The 26,083-nt window shown below is 36.8% G+C and overlaps 2 protein-coding genes across 2 annotated transcripts in view; one reads left to right on the forward strand and one right to left on the reverse strand.

Annotated features, from left to right (window-relative positions):
• Positions 1-26,083, reverse strand: part of LOC134534735 (dynein axonemal heavy chain 10) — a 426,663-nt gene that overhangs the window by 228,463 nt on the left and 172,117 nt on the right. The window lies entirely within an intron of this gene.
• The window catches only part of LOC134534736 (amyloid-beta-like protein), a 409,943-nt gene continuing 398,605 nt past the window's right edge, over positions 14,746-26,083 (forward strand). Inside the window, exon 1 of the mRNA XM_063373237.1 lies at positions 14,746-14,925. Coding sequence (XP_063229307.1) covers positions 14,851-14,925 — 75 coding nt within the window. The 5' untranslated portion in view covers positions 14,746-14,850. The remainder of the gene's footprint in view (positions 14,926-26,083) is intronic.

Here is a 26,083-nt window from a genome sequence, read left to right on the forward strand (position 1 = left end):
CTAATTGAATGTAATTAGCTAACGACGAAGAATGTCATGAGGTTCGGAAATGTCTAGCCTGTACGTCTGACATTCTTAATGACCCGGTCTCGTGGTCCGAAGACTCTTCGTCTATATGTATGGCTTTGTACATGAACGGTTTAAAGGTTATTCTAAGTATCGAAAAATAAGACTTACATGTTAGGTAATGCTACAACGTATTTAATTCGTCGGTCAGGTATATTGGCTTGAGTTGTTTTTCTTAGAGTGAATGATTAGTAAACTCCGCGAAATGTAATGGAAAACAGAATATAAAATTTATTTAATATTTAGTAACACTTGTCACTGGTCAAGAATCAAACCGAGGACAGGAATCCATAGATTCAATATGTAAATGAATGAGTGATTTTTTCGATGAATTTAAGAATTGTTCCCGAATTTCTAGGTCAATAAATACGAATTTCCAAGATCGCAGTTTTAATGGCTTACTGGAGGCTGGTTGGTAGTAGAGGATTTTAAGCCTATTTATGTCTTACCACCTTATTCATTGAAATTGATATTTCTTACATAATTTTTTTTGCTTCGCCCAGGGATCTAACCAAGAACAGGAATCAATCGAATCAATCAGTATATTGATTGGAAAAAGTATTTAATGAATTTTGGAATTTTTCCCTAATTTCTAGCTGAATAATTACACAATTCCAAGATGGCACCAACATTTCAAGATGGCGGGTGTCTCAGTAATAATACATGATTACTGCTTTCTAGCGGGTAATACTTAAACTAATATGATGGTAATTCACTCTATCAGACGAGTACACACACAATATGGCGTCCTCCAGCAGATGAAAACAAGATCCTCTAGCAGGTGATATATGTTAACTATCGCTCCTGGTAGCGAGTACTGAACACAAAATGGCAGAACCAGGATGGCCGTCAAGGTAAAGGTCAAAGCTCAAATTCAAAGTTCAAGGTTAAGGTCAAAGTTCAAGGCCAAAGTTCAAGGTCAAGTACAAGGTCAAGGTCAAAGTACAAGGTCAAAGTTCAAAGTCAAAGTTCAAGGTCAGGGTCAAAGTTCAATGCCAACAGTCGTAGTCAAATGTACAGTGAACAAAAATTAAACTAACATGATGTCAGCAGACTCTAGTAGAGGAAAACAAGATGGTGGCCTCCAGCGGACGAAAACAAGATGGCGGACATGACATCATATTAGCTGACGTTATATACCTTGGTATTGGTGGTGGTGGGAGGTCAGTGTGCAGGTGGCTTCTGTGGAGGAAGGATCCATCGACATTTTTTATTAGTTTTGTTGTTACCGCATTCGAACCGAGGACTTCAAGGCATAAGTGTACTTTTTATAATTTTTAAAAAAAATTATTAAATTTTAATTAGTTAATTTTTTTATAAATTTTAATTTTTTTTTCATTAAAATTGGATAATAAGTAAAGATTTTCAAGATGGCGGCCGTAACGGTAATTGCAACGTTTTGATCGTCACGTGGGACCAGGGACGTCAGCAGAGGTGCGCGCAGGCGGGTGGCTACGGCGCATGCGCAGTCTGGCGGAGGCCGGGCCATATTGTAGCGGCAAGTAAGAGAGAAGGTGTGGCGGAGCGACGGTGGAAGGACGCAGAGGTGTTGGGACGACATCGGGAGGTCACCGGCAGAATAGCGGTGTAGTGCTGACTAGTAATGGTCAAGGGTCGGCACGAATGGACCGTCACCAGGGAATGTCTGTGACATGGCTCGTGCTGACTAGGACTGACGTCGTGCAGCATACACCGGGGACCCGGGAACCATACAGTTCCACAGGACGGGGGGTCGTGTCTTAGGGGGAACAAGCATATGAGTATCCTGGTTGTCGACCCATCATTTTCTTGTTGCATATCTACGTGAGGAGCTTCGTCCAGGGCAGCACTGGAAGGAGAGATCTGCCGAGAACACATCGCCACAGCCGTGCCGCCCAAGAGGAACATCGTAAACAGCAACAACTCGCCCGCAACGAACCCATATTCGCGGGCGCCCGGAAAACAGCATATTGAGGCGGGATCGACAAAATCGTCAGTAACAGTGGCGGACACTTAGGTCGGTTAGGGATTATTCTAGCACGAACTAATAACTGTACAAGGCCCTGAACTATTTGTTTTTGTCACCGTTCTTTTTTTAACCTATGGTTTATAAAATCTGAGGGGCAAAATAAATTATTGTTATTTTGTAAAACGCGTTAGTTCTTTGTATAATAGGGTTTACGTTATAAACCTAGATGAAGTCAGAGGCTTATCGGAGGCTGTAGACATGGATGCTTAAGCCTCTTTTAGGAATTTGTGTTCTTTCTAAGGCAAAAAGTTTTTGAGATTTTCGAAATCCTAATTTTCGAATTAACAAATTTTTTGAGAATTTTTGGCGGGATTTTTTTCAAAAAAAAAATGTAATTTTGTCAAATTTTGAAGGCCAAGGTCATAAAGGCCCAAGGTCACGGTCAAGGTCAAGGTCATCCAAGTTTGCGACCGTGACGTCACAATCCAATATGGCGGTCGGCTGAAGGCTCCACATCCAGAACCCGTGTCCCAGGGGCTCCATTTACATACTAATTATAGTGTACATTTTCATAGTCTATTTCGTTCTTTGGATAATAGAATTATTAATATTTTTACTTATATCACTACTACTGTTTCATTCGTAACCGGGAGAAAATAATAATAATACATCTACATATTTATTACGTACATAGAAACTAACTTGTTTTATTTTTACATATCAATAGTATGTCATTTATTCAAAACCAATGTTGCTGACGGACACATAATAGCACACAACATGAAGGAGAACCAGACCCGAGTGTATAAATGTAGTACTAATTCGGTAAACTTTCGTCACAACTTAATTATTTAAAGAAAACATTGCTTGACAGTAATCGACGCAAATAAATTTTAGTTTCTTAGCCAATGAGGTCTAATACTACAGACGAAAAATGTGTCAATGTTTCCATACCTATGTGCGCGCTTGCTATATATGCATGATTTTTGAGTAGGTAACACGTAGGCCTACATATTTCCGACAGTGATATTAAAAAGTTATAATTTTTTGTTTAAATATAACTTAAAATGTATTTCTTCATCGCATGGATTAGTTGCGTAGTTTTGACAGCTTGATATACTTAACGTTCAGTACTCGCTAGAGGTACCGAGCATGTTTCAATTAACTTATAATACGTAACATGGACACGAAAATTAACGTAGAATACTTTAAAATAATGTTCAGCGTGATAAATATAGTATATTGTGAATCAACTACATTTCATAGTATAGTTATCTTATACAAAAAAATATGTACGTATATTTTTTGCAAAACTCTGCCACCCCGGATAAACCTCCGGATGGCTCTGGTAAAGAAACGGGCTCCCCATTTGGAAGCCATCCTAAAAGGTTTTTGGTTTCTACCCACCACACAGTGGGGTATTTGACCCAAAAAGGCGGCAAAATTAACTTCGTACTAATTTGTATTCCTTTCGCTTTGGTATAAGTCAGAAAAAATGCGTGGACTTTATAGCGGTGATGAGCTCACCACCTACTTCTCTACTACTCATTGGGAATTTTTATTTTGTTTTCATTTCCATTTACTCGAAAACTTGAAAGAAAAAAAAATGTAATAAGCAAATCACTTACATATACAAACAGACAATTAAGTATATGACGAACTCTGAAATAAAACAGTTTAGTTTGCAATATAATTTATTTTACAAAATAATAAAAATGTTTTACAAATAAGACGAAAATATCAGTCTCAGGAAGAAACTCAACTCTCTTAATCATATTCTTACACATGTTCCTCAGATCCTTGTTCATTATTTTCCCAGGGAAGCAGCATTTAGAAAGCAATCTTACTAAAAGGTTTTGATTTTTTTCCCTTTGTATAATGAAATTTAAATAGGGGCCAGACATTAATAATAATAATAATCTATTTATAACTAGCTGCAATAGGCTACCCGGCGTTGCCCGGGCTGAACACAGGGTGTAGTAAGTAATTGTCTTCTTAATTTGAATGTCAAGTGTGAAAATTAATTTATATCACTTTCAGATCCCGACAGACGTTCTGCCAGTTTATAGTTATTTACCTGGTCTGTATGTAATTTAGACTTTATGAAGCAATATAGAAAAAAGCTGAAAAATAAGAGATTACTAATATTGAAAAGATTCCATTATCTAGCTAATGCTCGGCCTGCAATGCAATGCCTCATTCAGTTTTGTTTTGTTATATGTTTGAAGTAGTTCCACATATACAAATCATCTATCTAGCTCTCTATATATATTTATCTCTATCTACATCTATATACATATATGTATCTCTCTATCTCTATTTATCTCTTTATATCTACATATATACTTCCCACTATCTCTATATATTCTATATATAAGTCTCTATATAGCTCTATACATCTATAGGCATATCTCTTTATCTAACCCATTTCATTCTCTATACCTCACTCTATCTCAACTTATCTCTCCGTCTCTATCTCACTATATATATATATTTCACTTTATCTGTCTCTCTTTTATATTTAAATAAATTGTGTCATGCGTGCGCACTTATACAACAAAAAAAAACGAAGTGCCGCTATATAAAATGAAATAAACACATTTTTGACACGATTTGTGCTCCAACTATTGAAAAATAGTTATACCGTCTCAGAGACCTTCACGGGCAGCGCATAACAACTCATCAAAATTTCATCGCAGTCGGATGGATGATATAGGAACGCATACGGCACAATTAAACGAAAATTAAAGACATTACAATCGCATCAAACGATGGTGCGTTTAAAATTCAAGGCAATTCTATCTATTGACGAAGTTAAGAACAAAACTGTTATTAACGCCTTTATTTTGCTAGCTGCTGCGAGCTCCACTAAGCGGACTGGTCTCACCAAGGAGAAAAAATATTAATTTGCCAGACCTTACTATGTGTATGATCGTGTGTCAGACATAGAGAAATGACACTCACTCACTATTTGTATGTCTATGACCTATGATTTTTTTTTGTTATAAAATGAAATTATTATTACTTTTTCACTCCCTTAGGGATGGATTTTCATATTAATATGGGGGTCTATGTGTTAATCCAGGTTATAAGCTAGCTGCAGGCCAAATTTCATTCAAATCCATTCAGTAGTTTTTACGTGAAAGAGTAATAAACATCAATCCATCCATACTTACAAACTTTCGCGTTTATAATATTAGTAGGGTGTTCATATTGCTTTGTTCCCGAGAAATTTTTCTTGAGTAACTTTCTCTAAATTGGCGAAGATGTTTATTTCTTGCCTCTGCAGCCTCTTCTAGTGATGTCCCTATTGGAAGTAAGGCGTGCTCAATAATCACGTGTCTGTGGATTAATATTTTGTGGACAGTAGGAGTCATCGGGTGCCACGAATATAGTTCTAGGTACAATTTCGCTGTATCTATGCAGTAAGTAGAAAATTTTTCAATGTTGATGTTGTGTCAACTGGAAATCACCTCTAAGACAGTGGCAAATCTTTCTATGCGACTTTTGTCGGTACCTGTGATCCTTGCAGACGTTTCTGGGGAAAAAACCTTCGGCTTGTATTGCCATAATTACTGTTGCCATATCGGGATTTTGGTACATCAACAATGAGTCCAAGTTCTGTTCTAAATTTCTGCTGCATGATTTTTTCTTTCGTTTATTATTATTTTATCTTCTTCAGATAGTATTTGCCACTTTAACAGAGATATTGTACGAAATATAGAGCAAAGTTGCAAAAAACCTTATTCGGGCATGTAATATCGACAAACCAAATGTTAGATTTTCAGTATTTACTTCATTACATCTTGACAAATCATTGAACTGCTGATGTAGCTTTAGAAATTAAACATATCATGGTTGATCTAGTATTTTTTGCTGCGTTACACACTTTGCCATCCACCATAGTCAAAAGCATCGTGTGATTAACAGCTATTTCTTTTTCTTCTTTTACAATTACTGTTGCATTTAAATATTTAATTTTGTGATTGCGGTAGTGAATTTATTCTTTAGTTACATCTGACGTCTCGTGTATAAACATTATCCTGATAGGACGACAAAACTATGGCGATGATGGCGTAGGATTTTGACAAATCACTTTATGGTTTGTTAGGCAAGTGAATCGCGAGGAAGTAGAGATTACGGAACGATGTTGGCTTCAGAATCACTGATATTTTGGAAGTTTTGTTTGTACTGAGCTTGTTGCGATTCATCGCAGCCCCTTTTGCATTTCAGTTCAAGGGAAGCTAATTCTTCAGTCGTTAAAACTTCAACAACATCGTTTAAGTAAAGTATAAGTCGCTCTACGATATGGTTCAATAATGCCTGTAAATCAACCTCTGCATAGGTTTCAGTAACCCGGTAGGATTCGTTTGCAGGATAGCAATCTTTTTTCGCTTTTTGTAAAATACTTTAGCAAGGATAAAGACCTTTAGAAGTTTATCGAATAATCTCATGTTGTCTTCTACTTAATGACGCTTCAACAAACATTGATAGAGCTTCTTTTGGAGTTAGTTGCTAACCAACTGATGATGATGGATCACTTTCCCTGTATGCTTTTTTTGTACCTGTCACCGCGTGTTGGAGTAGTCATGATGTATTTCACTGCGTGTGCTGCACCTTAATTCCCTTGCTCCCGCTGCAGCATTTTGTCCAGCGCACAACAGCTCTTGCGATTCATTACTCGTCCCTAGATGTTCTGTTGTCCGACGTTTACTGCGATCTGTCAGGTCATCAAAAGCCTTTTGCGGGCCGCCAACAGTTATATGAATTACTTTCTTGAGAGGTATTTATATAGTTCCTTGTAGCCATTTGTAGAATTTATCCAAAAAAACTTGCTCTGTTCTTTTAGCAGCATACCATTTAGACAAAATTTTCAGATTTAAATCGCGAAAATCTTTTAACAAATTCAGGTTTTTGCTCTGAAGGAAAACTAGGTTCCTCTATTACTTCATTCCGAAATAATATAGCCTGTTTATTTCCATAATTTTGCTTTTATTTCTTAGATATAAATTCTCGAGTAGAAATTTTCACATAATAATGCCCTGAAAAGAAATAAAATGAGAAATAGGACGATCAGTCTAAAATATATTGATTTTAATAACAAATGTAGGCTGCATTAAAGAAAATAATATAAAATTAATTGGAACTTTATGGCATTTAAAATTCAAACGATCAGTAAGTAGATAAGTGAATCTATTATATAACAGAAAATGCAAAATCCGGAAAAGTAAAGGTTAAAAAAATTGCAATGTTTTCTCAGTTTCGAAATCGTATAGTTATAAATAAATTATAGCAATAGTAAACATTTGAAATTATTTCTAACAATAATACATACCTGGCTCAACGTTTACCATTTCAAAAATCACAGCAATTCAGTCAAAAAACCATAGAAAGTAACAAAAGAAATCTTGTTTCATTTTACTTTCACTCACAAGCTCGTACGCGTATTCAGCAAGGCGCTGTTATGACGACCGACCATGCTGCGCAGAGTGATTCAGGTAAAAAAAAAAAGTTTTATAATCACTCAGGATCCCAACTTTGTCAGGTAGTCACCGTTTCCGAGAATTCGCTTGTTTTTAACTATCAACTTTTGTCCATGTTTTTGGATTAAAAATCCCTCTGTATGCACCGTCTCTTATGTAGCCTGACTTGTTGCAAGGGATTGTATTATTATCAGACAAATGCCTTAATTTGCCTGACACAATCCGTCTTGGAGGAACCGAGCCGCGAATCCGGATCCTGCAAGTCACAAGTCAGATGCTCTGCCCCAGAGCCAGAAGGTAGAGCGGCGACCTGAAACGATGTTATTCCACGAGTTTACTGTAGTTGTTTGTCATTAAACACGTGCTTACTTCTGGCAATTCATTTGGGACGTAATCATGTACCTATGTAAGAATGTGTAACATCTAACCTCGGTACCGAGCAAACTCATGTGTTCTTATGTTGTTCATGCTGCAAATAAACTTATAATGCAAAACAAGGACAAAAAATTTAACGTAGAGTTATTAAAAATAATGCCGAGCGTAATAAATAAATTGATAAATATAATAGCCGCTTTTCAAATACCAAAATGCCTGGACGAGAATCACACATATACTTTCTGCGCCCGCCTCTAAAATTCGCTGCCTGAATCGTAAACGTTGCTGGCAACCATCAAACGCAGATAGTAATTAGCAGCACGTATTTATTTCGTTGGACAGGTGTCTTTTTTAGAGTCATTTTTCGTAGAGAGAATGATTAATGGACTCCACAAAGGCAATGGGAAACAGAATATAAAATTTATTTTAAGTTTTAATTACTATTATAACTGACTGTGAATCGAACAAGGACGGGAACCGATCGAGTCAATCATTATTTTAATAATTCATTTTTTGATGAATTTTGGAATTGTTTCTAATTTCTAGCTGAATAATTACAGAATTTATATATGACAGTCAGCTTGCTGGAGACTGCTAGCAGAGGAATTTAAGCCTCTTTTAGGACTTTCCACAATATTTATTGAAATTAATATTTTTTCCATATAATTAAATTTTGTATCGCCAAGTAACGAACCAAGGACATTAAACGATGGAATCAATCAGTATATTAATGAATGATGTTTTGATGAATTTTGGAATTTTTCCCGAATTTATAGATAAATAATTACGAATTTCCAAGATGGCACCCAAATGTCAAGATATCAGGTGTCACACGAATAAATTATTACTGCACTCTAGTGGGTAAAAATTAAAATAACGTGGCGGTATTGCACTCTAGTAGACGAAAACATGACGGTGGCCTCCAGGAGACGAATACAAGATGGCGCACGTGACATTATACTATCTGGCGATATATATCTCTTGGAATTAGTGGTGGGAGGTCAGTACGCCATTGACTTCATGGAGGAAAGATCTATCACCATTTTTAATCAAATTACCTCGCCGGGCTCAAACCGAAGACTCCATTTTGATTTTTGATTAAAATTGTATTAATTAATTTTTCTAAATTTAACATTTTACCCATGAATAACGTATAATAATTACGGATTTTCAATATAGTGTACAATTTTAAAAGTGGCGGAGAATTTTTATATTAAAATTTTAATATATGAATTATTTTAAATCTTTAAAATTTTCCTGATTTCTAGCTAATAAATTATGGATTTTCAAGATGGCAGCCATAACAAAAAGTGCAACGTTCCAAAATCCAAGACATCAGGTGTAAAGAAAGTAAGGAATTTTTTTCTAATTTTAATTAATTTGTAATTTAAATTTTAGAATTTTTTATTAATAAATTACATGTTTACTCTCGCCGGGAATCAAACCGAGGACCGAATTCGAATAAGTAACTAAAATTTCGAATTAAGCAATTATATATATAGTTTTTTCGGAATTTGTGGTCGAAAATTAAAGTTATTATGTTTACGGTCAAGGTCAAAGTCAGTGTCAAAGCTACCCACCAGAGGCTATTAGAGACTTGCCATGGGGGATTTAAGCCTCAATGGGGAATTTGGGTTCTTCAAAGGAAATTTTTTTTTAAGAACTCCGAATTTCGAAATTTTGAATTTGTTGAGGAATAAAACGGGACATTTTCTCTAAAAACGAGAATTTCTAGGAATTTTGAGTAATTTTTAATTATTTTTGAGGAATTTTGAAAACTTTTGAGTCCACTATGGCCGTCATGACGTCATCGGAGATGTAGATTTAAAGGCAGCAGACACCGCCGCCACCACCACACCCAGAACCCTGTCTCCGAACCGGCTATCCTATACTACTGATGATGACAGTAATTTCTTGAAGCGTTATTTTTTTTTTTCAATGAGGCAACATTTTATGTCAGCGGAAAGGTTAACAGGCGTAATGTACGGGTATAGGGATCATAGGCGTGCGCAGGACTTCAGTAGTGGTGGTGCCAGATTACACAACAGCCCTATCATTCACGGACACGAGCCTAAAGCCCCCCGGAAAAAATTGGATTTGAAAGCGCAAAATGGTGCTATTTAAGGTGTTTCCGAACAAAAACATTAAATATACAGATATAATAAATTTTAACATTTTTTATGACAAATTATGGCTTTGAACGTTTTAATCGCCAGGAAAACTACTAAACTATTTACAGTTTTAAGCTTTGTTGAGCCATAAAGTAAATGCACAATTTTTTTTGCACGGAATTCATGCTGGTGGCTTTGAAAAACCGTACTTACATGTTTTCTGAAGACGCCAAATAATTGCTAGAAAAATTATTCTCAAATGTTAAGTTTTAAAATCAACAAATGAAGGGAGTTTTTGTAACATACCTCAAATATGTAAAATATTAAAATAATAAAAATACACAAATAAGAGTGGGCAAAAGTTTTAACTTTTGGAATACAACAAAAATGTTTTGTCGGTAACTGCATATAAGTCATTGAGTAATCCTTTTCGGGACCCAGCTTTTTAATTTTAATCACCAATTTATACATCATACAGACAGATATATACAGCAATTGACGAACCATAACAACTGTCAACTAGTGAAAATAATATAATTAATTAATGAGTGATCCACGTAACAAACACAGGCTGTACTCGTGCCAAGGCACCTGTGGCACCTACCGTGCGCACGCCTATGAAGGGATACGAACACTCACTACTCACATGCTGTTCGATAACACATTCGTGACCGTTCCAAAGTTAATTTGGGGTGCGTGGTTATGTGTGATCGAAAACACAATCAATGTAAATATGTACATAGACATGTTCATTAACAATGCCATTCCCCTACTACAGGAAATGCAGCAAACTGTAATATTTCATTCAGCAAATACGTGGATTGTCAGAGATGATCCAATTGTATGGTTCCCGAGATCTACGGACAATACCCTCTTAGATTCCTTACTTTGGAAGAATGTGCAAGACTTTGTGTACCAAACAACAGTGAACTAGCGAAAGCGCATCAGAGATGCCGTGTAGAGAACCACACCAGACATGTTGACGAATGTGTGGCATGATGTTGAATACCGATGGGTTGTGTTGTGAGCAACCAGTGGTGCACACATTGAAATTTATTGAGTAATTCCTATGTGGTACGAAACTTTATGAGTTTATGCATTGGTGTTTCCATGCATATTTCGTTATCTGTATCACGAGTTATAATGTTTCGTAATCAAGGTAATATTTTATGAATATCATGTATGTTGAATCCTAAATGTTCATATTAGCTGGAATGCCCCCATAGGCGTCCAAATCATTCAGAGCTGCTGTCTAACGGCCGTGCCTGTAACTACAGTCTAGCGGAGTTTCCCTGCCAGGGCGGCTAAAACCTCTGCATCCGTGTTGCGCGGGTTGCCGTCGTCGCCGGCGCCAGGGCGGCAGCGAGACTGTACACTAAACTGTCACGGCCGTGTCACCAAGGAGTGGGATACCTGTCTGAATACCATGACCAGGGCCGTCGAGAGATTACTGGTGGAGAGGAAGCCCTCGTCACAGCTACTAAGGAGGCTCGGTTGAGTGGAGGCATGAGTTTACCTTGATAGTAAGGTGAAGTTACAAGTTTATTGCTGTAGACAAACTATTGCAATACACGCAGTTCACATTAATGGTTAGGTGGACTCACAATGATCCACCGCATTCGTCCACAATCCGTCCGTTAGCAAGCCAATCGAGTCACAATGATCTGCCCGTCCGTCATCCTTTTTGATGCTGCCAACTGACTAGAAGGCTTAAATAGTGGTGAGATTTTAGCTTGTTCAGGTATATAAGACTGACGATCATGAAAGTTAAGCACGTAATAAATCATTTAACTCAAATTGTTTTCACTCTAATATTTATTAAAATATTTTTAAATTTAACAATTTGTTCAAACATAAGTTAAAAACATTACGCTGAAGCAGCTAAACATACAAACTTAAAAACCCTTTAAGATATAAAGGTTGCCGGTAATATTTATCTTGCTAACATTTTGAACGTTATTTCATCCGTCTGTCCGTCGATAGTTAGTTCGGTAAGGTTTTGATGGACTGACGGACGGATGGAATTTTCCGGGCCTTCTGATTGGCTGCAGGTCACGTGATTGACGAACGGATGAGACGGATCATTGTGAGTCCAGTGGCCCTGACTGTGACGAATTATTACAACAAACATTTGTGCTTTCTCGCTTCCTTGTAAAGTTGTCTGTTTAGTCCTCCGATATATACTCCTTCGTTGTAATACATTCACTCAGGCGGGTTACACTCAAACACGCCTCGTACAGTAATTTCGTAACGTGTGCGGCAAGATCAGTAAAATGTGTGCGTGCTAATATGTAATAATTTATTTTTATTCTAGGCAAGTCAGTAAAACTCTTGACCAACTATTGTTTGCCGTTGAATTCGAATGAAATTTCTTCGAAAAATGTGGGAGATGGACAATTTATGATGCGAGTATTCTCGACTTAAATCGTGAAGCACTATGCGTACCGACATTCTGTGGAAGCCAGTTGAACATAATGGGTTACAACAAAGAGAACAGAGCAGTTTAAATCGAATGGGTGAGTAGGGAAGGTTTTCCAGTTGTGCGTTTGAGCTCTCAGAAATGTTTGAGGTGTCCAGGGCAATTGGAACCCAACTGGAGACATCATGTGCCAATAAATAGTGGTGGCTAGACTTTGCGGGGGCCCTGGACCTACTTTTGCAGGTGCCGGGGAGGGGGGGGGAGTATATGCGATAGCACCTCAGAATGAGGGGGAGGGGGGAATCGGGCGTCCTCCCCCGGGATCTTTGAAAATAAACTTTTTAAAATGTAAGTTTTTTTAAAAATATAAATCGGTACTTAAATTTCAACGATGGTTTTGCTAATTTATCTTCAGAAATTCTTATATTATTTTGAAAATTCATATAAATTACGCTCATATTATACACCGAATAGGATTCTACAATAATGAAAATTAGTTTACATTACAAGAGCGTCGGTAGTAAAAACGTTGGCGCGGGGCCCTGGTGGTTTGCCCGATTTGCCCGGTTTACCTGTTTAGCTCGGTTTGCCTGGTTTTCCTGGCCCTGGAGTCGTCCCTGCCAATCAAGTTCGTGATACAGTCCGCTGGGAATCGAAATATCACCTAGAGAACTCATTATAAAGGAAATGAAGAGTGATTAAAAACCACTCAATGTTTCACATCGCGAAAATAATAATTTCCTACTTGCAAATGAATTGGGAAAGCCGTTTGCTTCATGTATGCATGGCTGTAGAGCTCGCGGTCTTGCTGGATATAAGGAAATGTGCAATTCGACGGTTCTCATAAAATACAATACATCAAGGGATTGAAATTAGCGTTATTCCAAAATAATTTATTCCCCAATGAAAATTTTTTAGACGCCTTTTTTTTTTTTTTACAAAGTAGCTTAAAATTGTTCTTTTACGTATAATTGAAGCCAAACAACAGAAATATAAAAAGTTGGAATGTGACTTAAACTTTTATCCCACGGATTTTTATTTGGGAAGTTGGAGATAAGTAAATAAATATATATCGTTGCGCGAACTCTGCAATTGTACAAATGCTATAATTTATTTCCAGCTTCTCGTTCCTCTACTTACGCCAGAAAAATTAGTTAGAGACAATGGATTTTATTTTTCGATACCTACTTATTTCTCCACCTGAAACCATTGAACACTGTGTGCAAGAGGTTATTCTTTGTTAACATCGTGATTCGGTTCTGTTTGCTGATACGCACTTGTTACACACATCACGCTAGATATAGGTCAAGGAAATAATTGTGCGCTTTAAGAATTTCATAAAAATATTTTACGAATTCAATATCTTGAAAATGTGTGCGTGATTTTAAAAACTTGGTCATCAGTGATCATATCGCTGCACAAAAACGACACGCGGTTTTCTTCCAGTCTCCGGCATGACTTTACTTTACGAGAACAGAATCGATAAATTAGTTTCATAGCACATTTATAATGTCTCATAACCGTACAACTTAAATATATACTAATTAGGCCCTACATTTATTTTAGTAACAGTACAAACCATTTGAAACCATTCCATCAACACAAAAAAAAATTCAATTATTTTACAAAATATTGGTTTGGAAACCAGTTGCCAAGGAATAATTTGTAAATCACCAAGAAATTGTAGAACACATTGCTATCGTTATTTTTATATTTACGAATTACGTTTTTCGAGATAGTACTGTGTATTTCTTATGAAAAATGGCGCATAATTTTATATTTTAATTTATGTTTCATCGAGCATAGGTATATATTTTTAAAACATGTAAAATAAAATAGAATATTCAACAATATAACTTAATTTTGTTTTACCGTGCATTTAATACTGGAAAGCTATTCAGGGAACCGTTCACAAAAAACTTCAACTATTGAAGGTACTGGGACAACACAAAGCATAAATGCTCGGGCACGAATCCGAACGCAGTATTATATACCATTTTTCAACACAGAACCTCTTGTAGAGAATGCTATCAATTTAACTACCCCGCCGAGGTAAACGGTTTCAGATCGAGAAATAGGTATGATGCACCGAAAAATATAGTCGATTGTAATTTTTATGATACTAATAGGGCGACGAGATGCTCGAAATGCGTATGGTATCTCGTGTACAACTGCAGCGTTAGCGTAACGATTTTTTTTTCCCGCGCGTGGTGCAACGATCGCCACGCGTACTTAGAGGCAAGGCTGCTACGACCACCGGCTTTTCCGCAGCAGCTGGAGACGTCGCGGTCCACTGCGCATGCGCGACGAGCGAGCCAATGGCAGCAGACGGCGCCGCGCACGGCGGCCATGTTATACAGTCCGTCGTGCATCAAGTGCGGTCTGGGTGTAGCGGGCGGAGTGCTCTCATAAAGGCGTGTGAGTTCGGAGCCGATTCGCCGTGGGAAAATGCTGGAACTGTCGAAATTCTGGGCGGTTTGTTGCGTGTGCCTCGCGGCAAGAGTGCTCCCTAGCTATGTGGAGGTAAGTACAGCTTTAAGTAAAATATATATGCTCCTCCAAGGCCTGGTATGGCTAGCCCGCGAGACTAGCGCGACTGTTCTCCAGAAATCGATTTTCGCCCCGCATTGAAAACGGAATGCCGTTTCGAGGCTAATTCGCACGCAGTTCATGCAGCGAATCTTTTACATTTCACACAAGCGTTTCGTTTGAAACTAATCGGCTAATATTCAGCTACACAAATTTGGTAGCTGTGTGGTATTCTAATGTTTTGTTTCAAACACATGTTTCTATTTGACAGATGTTGTCACGTTGGGAGTTTAATAACGTTGTGCAAACTTATAGTGCCTGTAGTGTTTTAATTTAATATTAAATATTTTTTAATATCAGCCAAACACAGTTTGGTTGTCACTAATTTATACGATTCACAAGCTATGAATGTTGCCAGTAATATTTAGTGCGTACTTTTGTGGAAATAATGCACGTGATCTTACAAGTAGTTACATGCTATGTAGTTCTACGTCAAAATGTTTTCTTCACAATATGCTAATAGTGAACACGGTATAAAATGATAAGGCGAAGATTCGGTCACGTTTACCTTGTTAAGCTCCTGGGTAGGCCTACTTCTTTATTTTATTTCGTTATTTTAATGTTGATAGTTACTTCTTTAACAGTTTCAAATTACAGCTCGGGAATATTTCAGGCGTACCTATATGAAAGTTTTGTTACAGATGATGAACTCATCCGTGTAGGTAAATTATTCATCAGACAGTAAGTTACTGCATGAAGTAAAAGTCTGAATTTTCATAATACAGAAATAAAAAAAAAAGTATATTTCTTTTCAATAATGTTTCATTTTGGCTAAATTTGTTTTGGAGATGCCTATATACATCGGAAACAATTTCACGCTTCGTGTGTGTCATGTCATTACATCCCTATACACATCTGAAAAAAAAATATTGCTCGAATATAATCAAAACTTTTGTGCGTTTAAACACCTTAGATCAAACACTGAATTTTTTTTACTGTAAAGATTTAAACTGGTCATTTTTATTCTCCAATGCATATCGTGAATTTGGTTTATTATTGTTATTACATGGCTTACAGTTGTCCTTTGATATTTTTCGCGTTGGAGTACATTTTTCAACTGATGAAATAGAAAATTATCCCCAGTTGGCGTTTTTTGTAGATTCAAAAGGCTAACTGCTCACCGGCTGACACTCATGTTAAAATGCCGTTCCGCATTTAAAATATATCGATGCACGAAATTTTTACTTGATTATACGAAGTATTTGACCTCGCTATCGATGTTTGCCGCTAAAGAGTGTCAGACTAACAACGATGGTCCAACAAACTTGTATGAGACGAATCGAACAGTGCGGTTAAACATTAATTAGTTACACAGTACATCACCGGAGTTTTCAACAGAGAATTTAACACAAATAAACGAAGACTTCTTCGTAATTTCAAATAACTGAATCTTCGTAGAAACTACGCCGTATTTCGAATTCCGAAGTTGTGTGTTTCCTTCTAAACAAAGTTGGACAAAAAAAAATTGTGTTCTTACTGTAGACTTCACCAGTTTTTTTAAATGTTTTGTTAATATACCAAGAATATTCTTTTGGATTCGTGTTCAAAGTAAGATAACGTAAATTTACGAAGATAGCGGGAAATTTACGAAGATCTCACGACAATTTGTAACGAGCTTTCTGCATCAATTGAGGATGAACATTTTTAAAAGTGTAGAACTTGTGTGAAGTAGGAGCGTACACAGAATTAAATTTTTTATGGGGTTAGGAGGGAATAGAACCACTTAGCCTACTGTTCCTTTTCAAAATATAAATTCTTTCCTTTTATTGGTGGGAAATATTGATTTTTATTTATAGATTTTTAAGTATTTCTGGTTCGAATCCCTGTCGAATCTTGAGCCCGACTTACCATAGTTTTCCCATAGTCAAACGCTGAAATGTTTCCTTACCATTGGTTTAGTTCAGCCAGATATATAACGCAAAATGGCCCAGTTGGTAAATTTTCAAGTGTTCCGATGATAAATGGTTTCGTATTAGATTGGGGGATGTAATTTAATTTGAGAGAAAAGTTAAATTTTAATTGATATTTTTGAATAGAGTCCAGTTTTTAAAAGTAAAATAATATATTTAAAAGCTGAGGCAAAGAACAATAAAAGAAAGAAAAACTTATGTTACAGCCTACAGGCGTAGGTAGATTTCGAAGTACATACTTATTCTGGAATGTTTCAAAAACGTTAAGTACATAACTTCCTATATGTTTTTCAATATTTCAAAATTATCGATAAAACATTTTCTCATATTCCATGGCACGAACATGTTTAGAATGTTTTTAACTTAATGCATCCAGCTTTGAATAGCTTAGTGCTTAGAACAATTTTTCATACTATGTCTACTAAGGTAATAGTAACATTTTTTGACCTTCAAAAACTATTTTTTTTTCCTTGCACTAATACGTGGGCGTATAAAAACTTGCTTTGACCAAGGCTTAGGATAATATTAACATGGTTTAAAATATATTCGAACAATTTTAATTACTTCCCCCTTCATTTTTACTGTAATAATTCGTCTCATCAAAAATTGTTCCAGCCAAGGTTTTATATAATGTTTAGGGTTTTTACAATAAATTATAACGGATTTGATTGTATTGCTACTAAAAAAATTATATTTTTTGTCTTACAACCCTTGTTATTTCCACCCCTTGCAGTGATAGTTGGTTACATAAAAATTTTGCTTTACACAAAAGTTTTAGACGATATTTAGGAAGTGAAAATTAATAAAAATGGATTCAATAGTGTACATGGTACGAAAGTTTTATTTATATTTTATTCCAGCCCCTGGTTTTTAAAACCCGCTGCAGTAATAGTTCGTCTAATCAAAATTTTAAAGACTATATATATATATATATATATATATATGTATATATGTATATATAAATTTACAATGAATGATTATATATTTTATAGTTTACCTTATAAGGGAGTAATGATTTTTTTTTTTGTTTTCTAACCCCTGTTTATTCCACCCTTTGCAGCAATGGTTGGTTGTATCAAAAAAAATGTTTTAGATAAAAGTTTTTGATAACATTTTTTAAGGTTTTGAACGGATTTAAAGGCGTACTTTTAGAGAGGTATGATTTTTTTGTCCTTTAACCCTTGGTTTTTTTCACACCTTGCTATTATTTTTGTCGTTAAAATTTTTTTCAGGTGGAAGTTGTAGATTATTTGATAATATTTTAAGGTTTTACATTATCTAAGAACGGATTTAATCGTGTAAGTGGTACGGAAATTATGATTTGTTTATCATCCTACTCCTGTCTTTTTCATTCCCTTGCTGCAAGGGTTCGTTTTAACAAAAATTGTTTCAGACTAAAGTTAGATAAAAATTATACAATTTACAAACGATCCAAACGGATTCGATGGTGTGTCTATTAAGGGAGTTATGAATTTTTATTAATCCTACCCTTATTTTTTCATTCCCTTGCTGCAATGGTTAATTTTATTAAAAATTGTTTCAGACAAAAGTTTTAGATAAAAATGAAACTATTTACAAACAATCTGATCGGGTTTGATGGTTGCCTACTAAGGAATTAAGAATCTTTTTGTCCTCCAATCCTTGTTTTTTCAATTATTATGATTGGTCGTTTCAAAAATGTTTTTACAAAATGTTTTTGATATTACTCCTTCGAGTTAGAAATACATTCAAACGGATGCGATATTTTCATATTATGTGAGTTACTGCAATTTTTTTTTTTTCAAGAAACCTTCCCCATTTCTACCCCTTTGGTGGATATTTTGCCCATTAACGAATTCGACTGAGACATTCCGTTACAATATTGTATGTATCAGTTTGGAAGTGATTTGTGAAAAATTACGGCTGTTATCGTGTCCATATATATATATATATATATATATATATACATAAATATACATATATACTAAATGTTTGAGTTGACGATGGTTTTTGGGTCTATATACCATGAAACGAAAAATTATATAAATTTTCTGGAAGTCGCACCATGATAACGGCGAAAATAGGTAGTCTTTCTTCGAAATATACCTAAAAGAAACGGCAACCGCAACACATACTATGTGTGTTTTTAATAATATTTCTCTCTGTACCTTCAGATAAACCTGGAAAATTAGCGTTATTTTCTGGTACCAGGATGAACTCCACACTATTGTACACATATAAGTGGGTGTCTATTGTCCATTGGCTGCTGTGAAATTTTACCTTCCGGCAGGGTTGCACGTGATTGGGCCATTTGAATTGTGCAAAGTTGCTATTGGTCTTGGGGGGCGAGTGAAAACTACCTATGGTCCAATGAGAACGCAGTTCATGTGTTAAATGGCATGCAGACTCGCCTCCCTCCAAATAATAACACGAATTTTTCAGGTCTCTACCGATGGATAATTCGATTACTGCAGCGCTTGCGAGAACCAAATACGTTATCCGGTTAGAACATGCCAGCTTCGAACACGTTTTGTCGGCAGATGCATGTAACGGTATGCTAAGGGCTTCACCTCCCTCTGCTCCCTAACGCTTCTTACATACTTCTTCACTCTTCCACCGACTAGATTCTCCGGAAGTCACGTGTAGGCTGGAGACATACTGCTGCATTCTTCATTTACCTCTCGCTTCCCCTCAACACTCCCATACTTATCCAGGCAGGTTTACCTCTCCTAGCTGCGAAGGCGGGGACCACTCCTACACGCGCAACTGTGTACGCCTGGTTAAATTTAAAGCCAGGTACACATTTTAAGAGTATTGAGTATAAATGGCGATTACCAGTGGCGGATAAAGGAATTTTTTTTTACTATCGACCCTAACACACTTACATACAGTAGTAGCTGCAGGCGGTAGTGGCTTCTCACGCAGTTGAAATTGCAGGTGTTTTAACAACTCACCTTACATAACCCAAAATAACATTCTGCCTTCACTAATATATATATATATATATATATATCCTGACTTCCTGGGTGGGAGGAGGGTGTTTTTATCCCTCTATACTCCTCCCTCCCTCCCCCTTTGTAACCGCTACTGACGATTGGATACCTGAAAAATTCGCGTTATTATTTGAAGAGAGGCTGGAAAGCATACCCAGCAGGGTTCCTGTAAACAGGGAAAGTATGGAAAATAGGGAAACCTCAGGGAATCGAAAAAAAAGTTTTATCAGAACCTGGGAAACGCAGGAAAATTGACAATATCTTAGTTACACAACACTATCAGTAGTTTTTCATAAAATATAGTGCCCTAATGTCTTGAAACAGATATGTATTTTAGTCATAATTTCGTATGCCGTTTATAATCCGTGTCTCTCATATTAATTAAACGCAATGTATATGCCTACAAGCTACTGTGTTTTAATTCGAAACACAATAAAATATGTATAGTCTTTCGCCTGGTCACACTCTATATGTTACAAAGTTTGATCTAACAAATATATGTATATTCGTTCAGAATGGCTGTGTTGGTTACGTAATGTTGATGGAAATGGCAACAGTGAAATCTTTATATTTTGTAGGAAAACAGTTTATAGTAAATTCTTGGTTGAAATTTTTTTTGAAAATAACGTTTATTGTATAATATTTTGCTAGATAAACTGATGAGCCAGAGGGCGAAAAAAAAACTTTAATATGGTATAAGGAAAACTCAGGGAAATTGGCTGGTTTTGACACGCTCCCAATCAACGCGAACGATAAAAACATTAAAAAATTAAAATGACCCATCACATGCAATCCGGCCGGTAAGTAAAATTTGGCAGCAGCCACAGATTTGTGTTCAAGTGTGTGTGGTACATTCTGGTATACCAGAAAATAACGCGAATTTTGCAGGCCTTTAATCATGATATATATCCCTAAAGGCGTTATTATTTCGCGCATTCACTGGGCGGTAAAGTTAGACTTGTGCACATACATAGCAGTTCCACGTTGCTGATTGGACTACAGTTCTGTTGACACGCCCTTGACGACCTTGAGCCAGCCATAAACAGGGAGAAGTTGCCGTCCAATCACATGTAATTACCCCCACACACGATCAGTCCAGCTCCAAGTACGGACCGCTCAGCCCGAACTGACAGTTTGGACTGGACTGAAGCCTTCCCCACACACGATCAGTCTTGTGGTTGCTGTTGCCGTTGGATGTATCGTTTCATCGTAGCATATGGAAGGAACATAGGGTGTCGCAATTGCAGTTGCACCTTTTAATTAATAAAAGGAAAAAAAAAATACAAAGCAACCAAAGAGTATAAACATTTATGTCTGCCACTACACTCAACTGATGGACTGGCAGTTTGGACTGGCGAGACGCTGTTACCACACACGGCAGTTCGGACATTGCTACTGAGCCCACTGTACGATTTGATGGAAAGCCATCAGTTCGCAAGTCCATCAGTTCCGACTGATCAGTCCACCGTCCTTGCACACACACGGCAGTTCAGACTGTTCAGTTCCAACTGATAGGTCCCCACTTACAATTCGGACTGATTGTATGTGGAGACCTTAACAACGCGCCAAAAAATGTGACCTTTTTTTATCGACCAATAAGCACTCTAACAAGGAGTGATCATGCTTACGCTTTTTTGAGACTAGTCTGGAGTGAAATTAATCCGCGATAATCTCTGAAACACTTCTTCGTTCTTTCTATCTTGGTCTGACTTAATATCTTTGATGGGAAAAAGTTTTTTCCAGGCGAATCACTGTCATGCAACAGTTGCGTTTTCATGGTCCATCCTATTTTTCCGGACGGAGCCAGTAAAGGCCCGGCCACAATCAACATAGTATGAACAAATGGATAGTTAACAGCGACGGGCGCTTTCACAACACAAAACTATAGCACAGTGGCCGGGCGACAAAATAAATAAATTTAACCCCGTTCATTTATTTATTTTGGTTGTTTTAGCATTAGAAAAATTTATGTTGCTGTAGTTGGTTGTGTGTAATCATAAAGAACAAGTTAGTGTCAGAATAAAACCCATAATAGCACATGGATTTTTTTTCCCTTCGAAAATAGGCATGGTTGTTTATAGCTTAACTCCTTCTTGCGAACATAATAAACATTAAATGGGGTGTGGCTGTGTCATGGACACGGCCTTGTGTTGTACGTGAATAGTGAATACGTGTACGTAACACGTAATTTTTTCCATACAAAATATAAAATACGCTATTTTTTTATTTTAACACCATATATATTCACTGTAACTATCTTACACTAATGTTTTATATATGCAATCGATATATTTTGACGAGAGCTGACGATTGAAACTCAACGAACGTCGTAGCTTCGAGTCAAAAGTTATACTAAATGAAAATCTCGAAACGCAGCAAAATGACCTCAAAATGGCGGCGCTTCCCCCTCCGCCACGCGCGATGCATCACAGTCCTCACTTAGCGTAACGAACTCTTTGATCTTTTAGCTATCCAGTGGTGTAATTACATTTTGGATGGAGATGATATATATGTAGCTGCAACACCAAATTGTATCCCCTGATTTTGTTATCATTAGTTTTTTGAATTGCCTCCCACCATGGAAGCAATTTTAAAGACGTATTCACGTCAAAATAAAATTATATTTGGCAAAATATAGTCAACACACTATAATTTTCTTTCTTGTTAAATACAGTTCTCAAATCATGACGTAGTATATAACGTTCAGGGTTTCTGATTAGCCGAAAACATATCACGGTTTTAATAGAGCATCCCACTCTTAGATTGCAGTGTGGAAGTAAATGGGCGCATTCTCTCTCTCTAACACACGCCGATTGCCGTTAGCACTGTCCTTGTTTCTTCGTGCGTTGTTGCCAAATATCAAACGAAATTTAAAATTTTAATTTTTGGACCAAGCTTTTTTTCATATTGTATAGAATCAAAATACGCATCAGGCAATGCTTATTTTGAATACTTAACAATATTTTAAGTGTCCGAAAAAATTAAAAAACATAACTTATTCGCTGCGAACTGTTTTGAAGTATTCCGATATGTTTCACATCAAAAAAAGAAAACCTACATGTGTATTTCATTCAGATTTTTTTTATTAGTAAATTAATGCCTTAGGACGCCACCGAACAAATGTTAAGACAAAAACTGTACAGGTTTCACTTAAATAATTTTTTTAATATATTGAAATGCATTTTCTCACAAACTGAAACATCAAAAAGTTGACCCGCGGAAAAAAATTTTTCTATTAAAGATAGATGGGGGACGAAAGCGAGAAAAATGTTCACAATGAATTGAATTAGTTTTTAAAAGCAGCCCCATCTCAATTGCTTCTACAGTTTCCGTGGAAATAGCTGTTAAAGATGTGTCTTATCAGTACAAGAGCGCGCGCTGCCGTCGTAAGAGGAAACAGGGCCGTGTGTTTAGATAAGTGGGGTTCTGTCCTACAAGCAATTTCAAATACATGGCTTCCTTAGTCAACAAAAAATATTATAATCGATTCTTGAACATAATATGTAAAATGTATGAAATAAATACGAAGGAATTCAATAGCGATCATGGTACAAAATTTTGAATTACTTTTCTATCCTTCTCAACACCAAGCATCTTATCAAACATTGTTTTAGACAAAGTTTTGGAAAATAACTATGATATTATTACAAACAATTTAAACAGATTTGATAAGGTGTCTACTAAGGCAGTTACGTTTTTTTGTCCGGTGAAAATTTTTTTCGAACCCATGCAGTTATGGCTGGTCGTATCAAAAATGTATTTAGAAAACATTTTTCGGCATTAGGTAATCCGAGTTATCATACGTTAAAACGGATTCGATATTATTCATATTATGGGAGTTGTTGCGATTTTTCTGTTTTTCAAAAAATCTTCCCCATTTCGAACCAATTGTTCGGATTTTTCCCATAACTTACTCGACCGAGAATTTCCATTACTGTATTTTATTTATCATTTTGGACATGACTTGTCCAAAAATACGGCATTTATCGGGCCCATGAAAATGTGATATATATATATATATATTGGATTTTTAGAACAGAAAAGCAAACTATAAGAAATTTTCGTCTACAATAGGTAGTTTTTATTTGAAATTTACATAAAAGTGGTATTATTACAATTTTATATGTGTAATAGTATAAAATATTATAAATTACGATATGATTTCTTAAAATGCTTCTTGTTCGATCCAAATTACAAATACACGCATCTCCTGAAATTCGTAATGTGTTAAGAGATTTGGCAACAGCGCGCGCCATAAGCCGTGTACTGCAATCTAAGAGTGGGACGGGCTTATAGCATAAGTGTATTATAAACCTAGAGAGAAACTCTACTTAATAATAGTACCGGGCTTGTCTAAATGCTTATCGCAGTGTAGGATTAGTAGCTGTTCATATTTAATGAAATTACAACAAGGGTTAAGTCGGAATTACAATATCCCGTCGCTTCCGTTCGCCATCTGTCCATCTGTCACTTTTGCGTCCGCCAACGCCACGAATCTAGTCAAGCGATTTACAAAACTTGACTTCATCCGTCCGTCAGAATGTTTTCCCAAGTAAGTGCTGCCAACAATCCATGTTTTTCTTTCGGAGTATTGTATAGATGTTGTTTGCTATTTATGTCGTGTTTTATTTCGTATTGTATTAGCATTTCCTCGGAAATATTCTCAGTCGTGATTTAATTGTTTGGACACGAGTTTTAAGAACCGCAGTGTTATTACACAAAACATCTGAACGACCTGCACAAATACCACGGGCCTGTGTTCTAGTAACAATTGACTGCCGCGGTCAAAGCCATAGATATAATCCGCCAGTCCGTCGAAAGTTAGAGCTTGCCAAGCTTTTGACTAATGGATGGTTAGAATTTTTCGGGCCATCTGATTGGCTGCACGTCACCTGAGTGACGGACGGATGCCGGACAGACGGAGGGGATGGGCTATTGTAATTCCGGCTTTAGACTTTCAGAGAGCTTGTATACGTAGGGGGTTTCGACGAGCGTACGTACAATTGACACGCCTTCATTCCGCCACATTAATCCGTGCTCAATCCGTGATGTGGTTCTCGGTAGTCCAGTGGTCAGATCGCTCGTCTCCCGCGATCCGTGGTCAAAACCGGATATTTCGCAAAAGGTGAAAAAGGGGGGGGGGGGGAGGACGTGGCGGACGTTACCGTTAGCCGGTGTGTTTTCTCGGTATACTCCCGCCCTCCTCAACCCGTACATTCCGTCAGTTTTCCGTCCTCATCCCGTCGCCCTATCATCGTCTTATATGACCCCGACGTGGACAACATGTTAAGCCCGACCGAGTCGGAATCCTCGCGCGTGGGAAGAAACATAACGGACGTTGCTGCTGGCTGGCACTTTCCGCGAGGCGCCCTCCGTTTATCGCTCTCGCTCTCTCCTCCTCCCCCCCCCCCCTTTTCTAGTTCTGTCCCGTGTTTTGTTTTACGTGCCTTACTTTATGGACGACCAATAGCCCCGCGGTGATGCCCCGTCCAGTGCAGACCCAGTTTTGTTTTGGTGGTGATTTTGGGTGGGGGGGGGGGGGGGGGGGGTCGGACGACCAGAGGGTTTTGGGTAGTATATGTGGAGTTTGTAATTTCGTCATTACTATTATTCAAGGGTTATTTTAAATTATTTTAACTATATACCTACTTTTAATTTATTGTTTTTATCAAATAATAATTACGAAAATTTGCGCGATATTTACACACATTATAAGCATATTACACTTAGTAAATAACTGTTCAAAATATATGTGATCAGAACAACAAATGAATGGGACGCATCGTGTCAAATTTTAATTTTAACTCTTAAATAATAATGAGAAAAAAAAATAATATGGCATTTGAGACCGAGCCGTAAAAAGCAATTTTAACGCATTTCGGACATCTTGAAAAGTCATTATCAAAACTACGGATTAGGTTTTTTATAGAGCCTATATACAGTTATTTATATATAGCCTACATATTTTTTTTTTGCATATGCCATTGCTTCTTACACTCTATGCCCTGTGGCATCAACTTATCTTGCAAGACAACATGAATATATCGATTTAGAGTTGTTTTTTTTCATAAGCCATTTATGGTTACACTGTATATAAGAACAACTCTCAATAACGGACATAAAAGATGAGTATGCAAACACACAGGAAACAAGCCAAATTTTTGGGTAAATATCGTGGAAGGAATTAGAAAAAAATGTAACAGCACAGAT

Source organism: Bacillus rossius, chromosome 8 (assembly GCF_032445375.1).
Source record: "Bacillus rossius redtenbacheri isolate Brsri chromosome 8, Brsri_v3, whole genome shotgun sequence".
Classification (NCBI taxonomy): Eukaryota; Metazoa; Arthropoda; class Insecta; order Phasmatodea; family Bacillidae; genus Bacillus; species Bacillus rossius.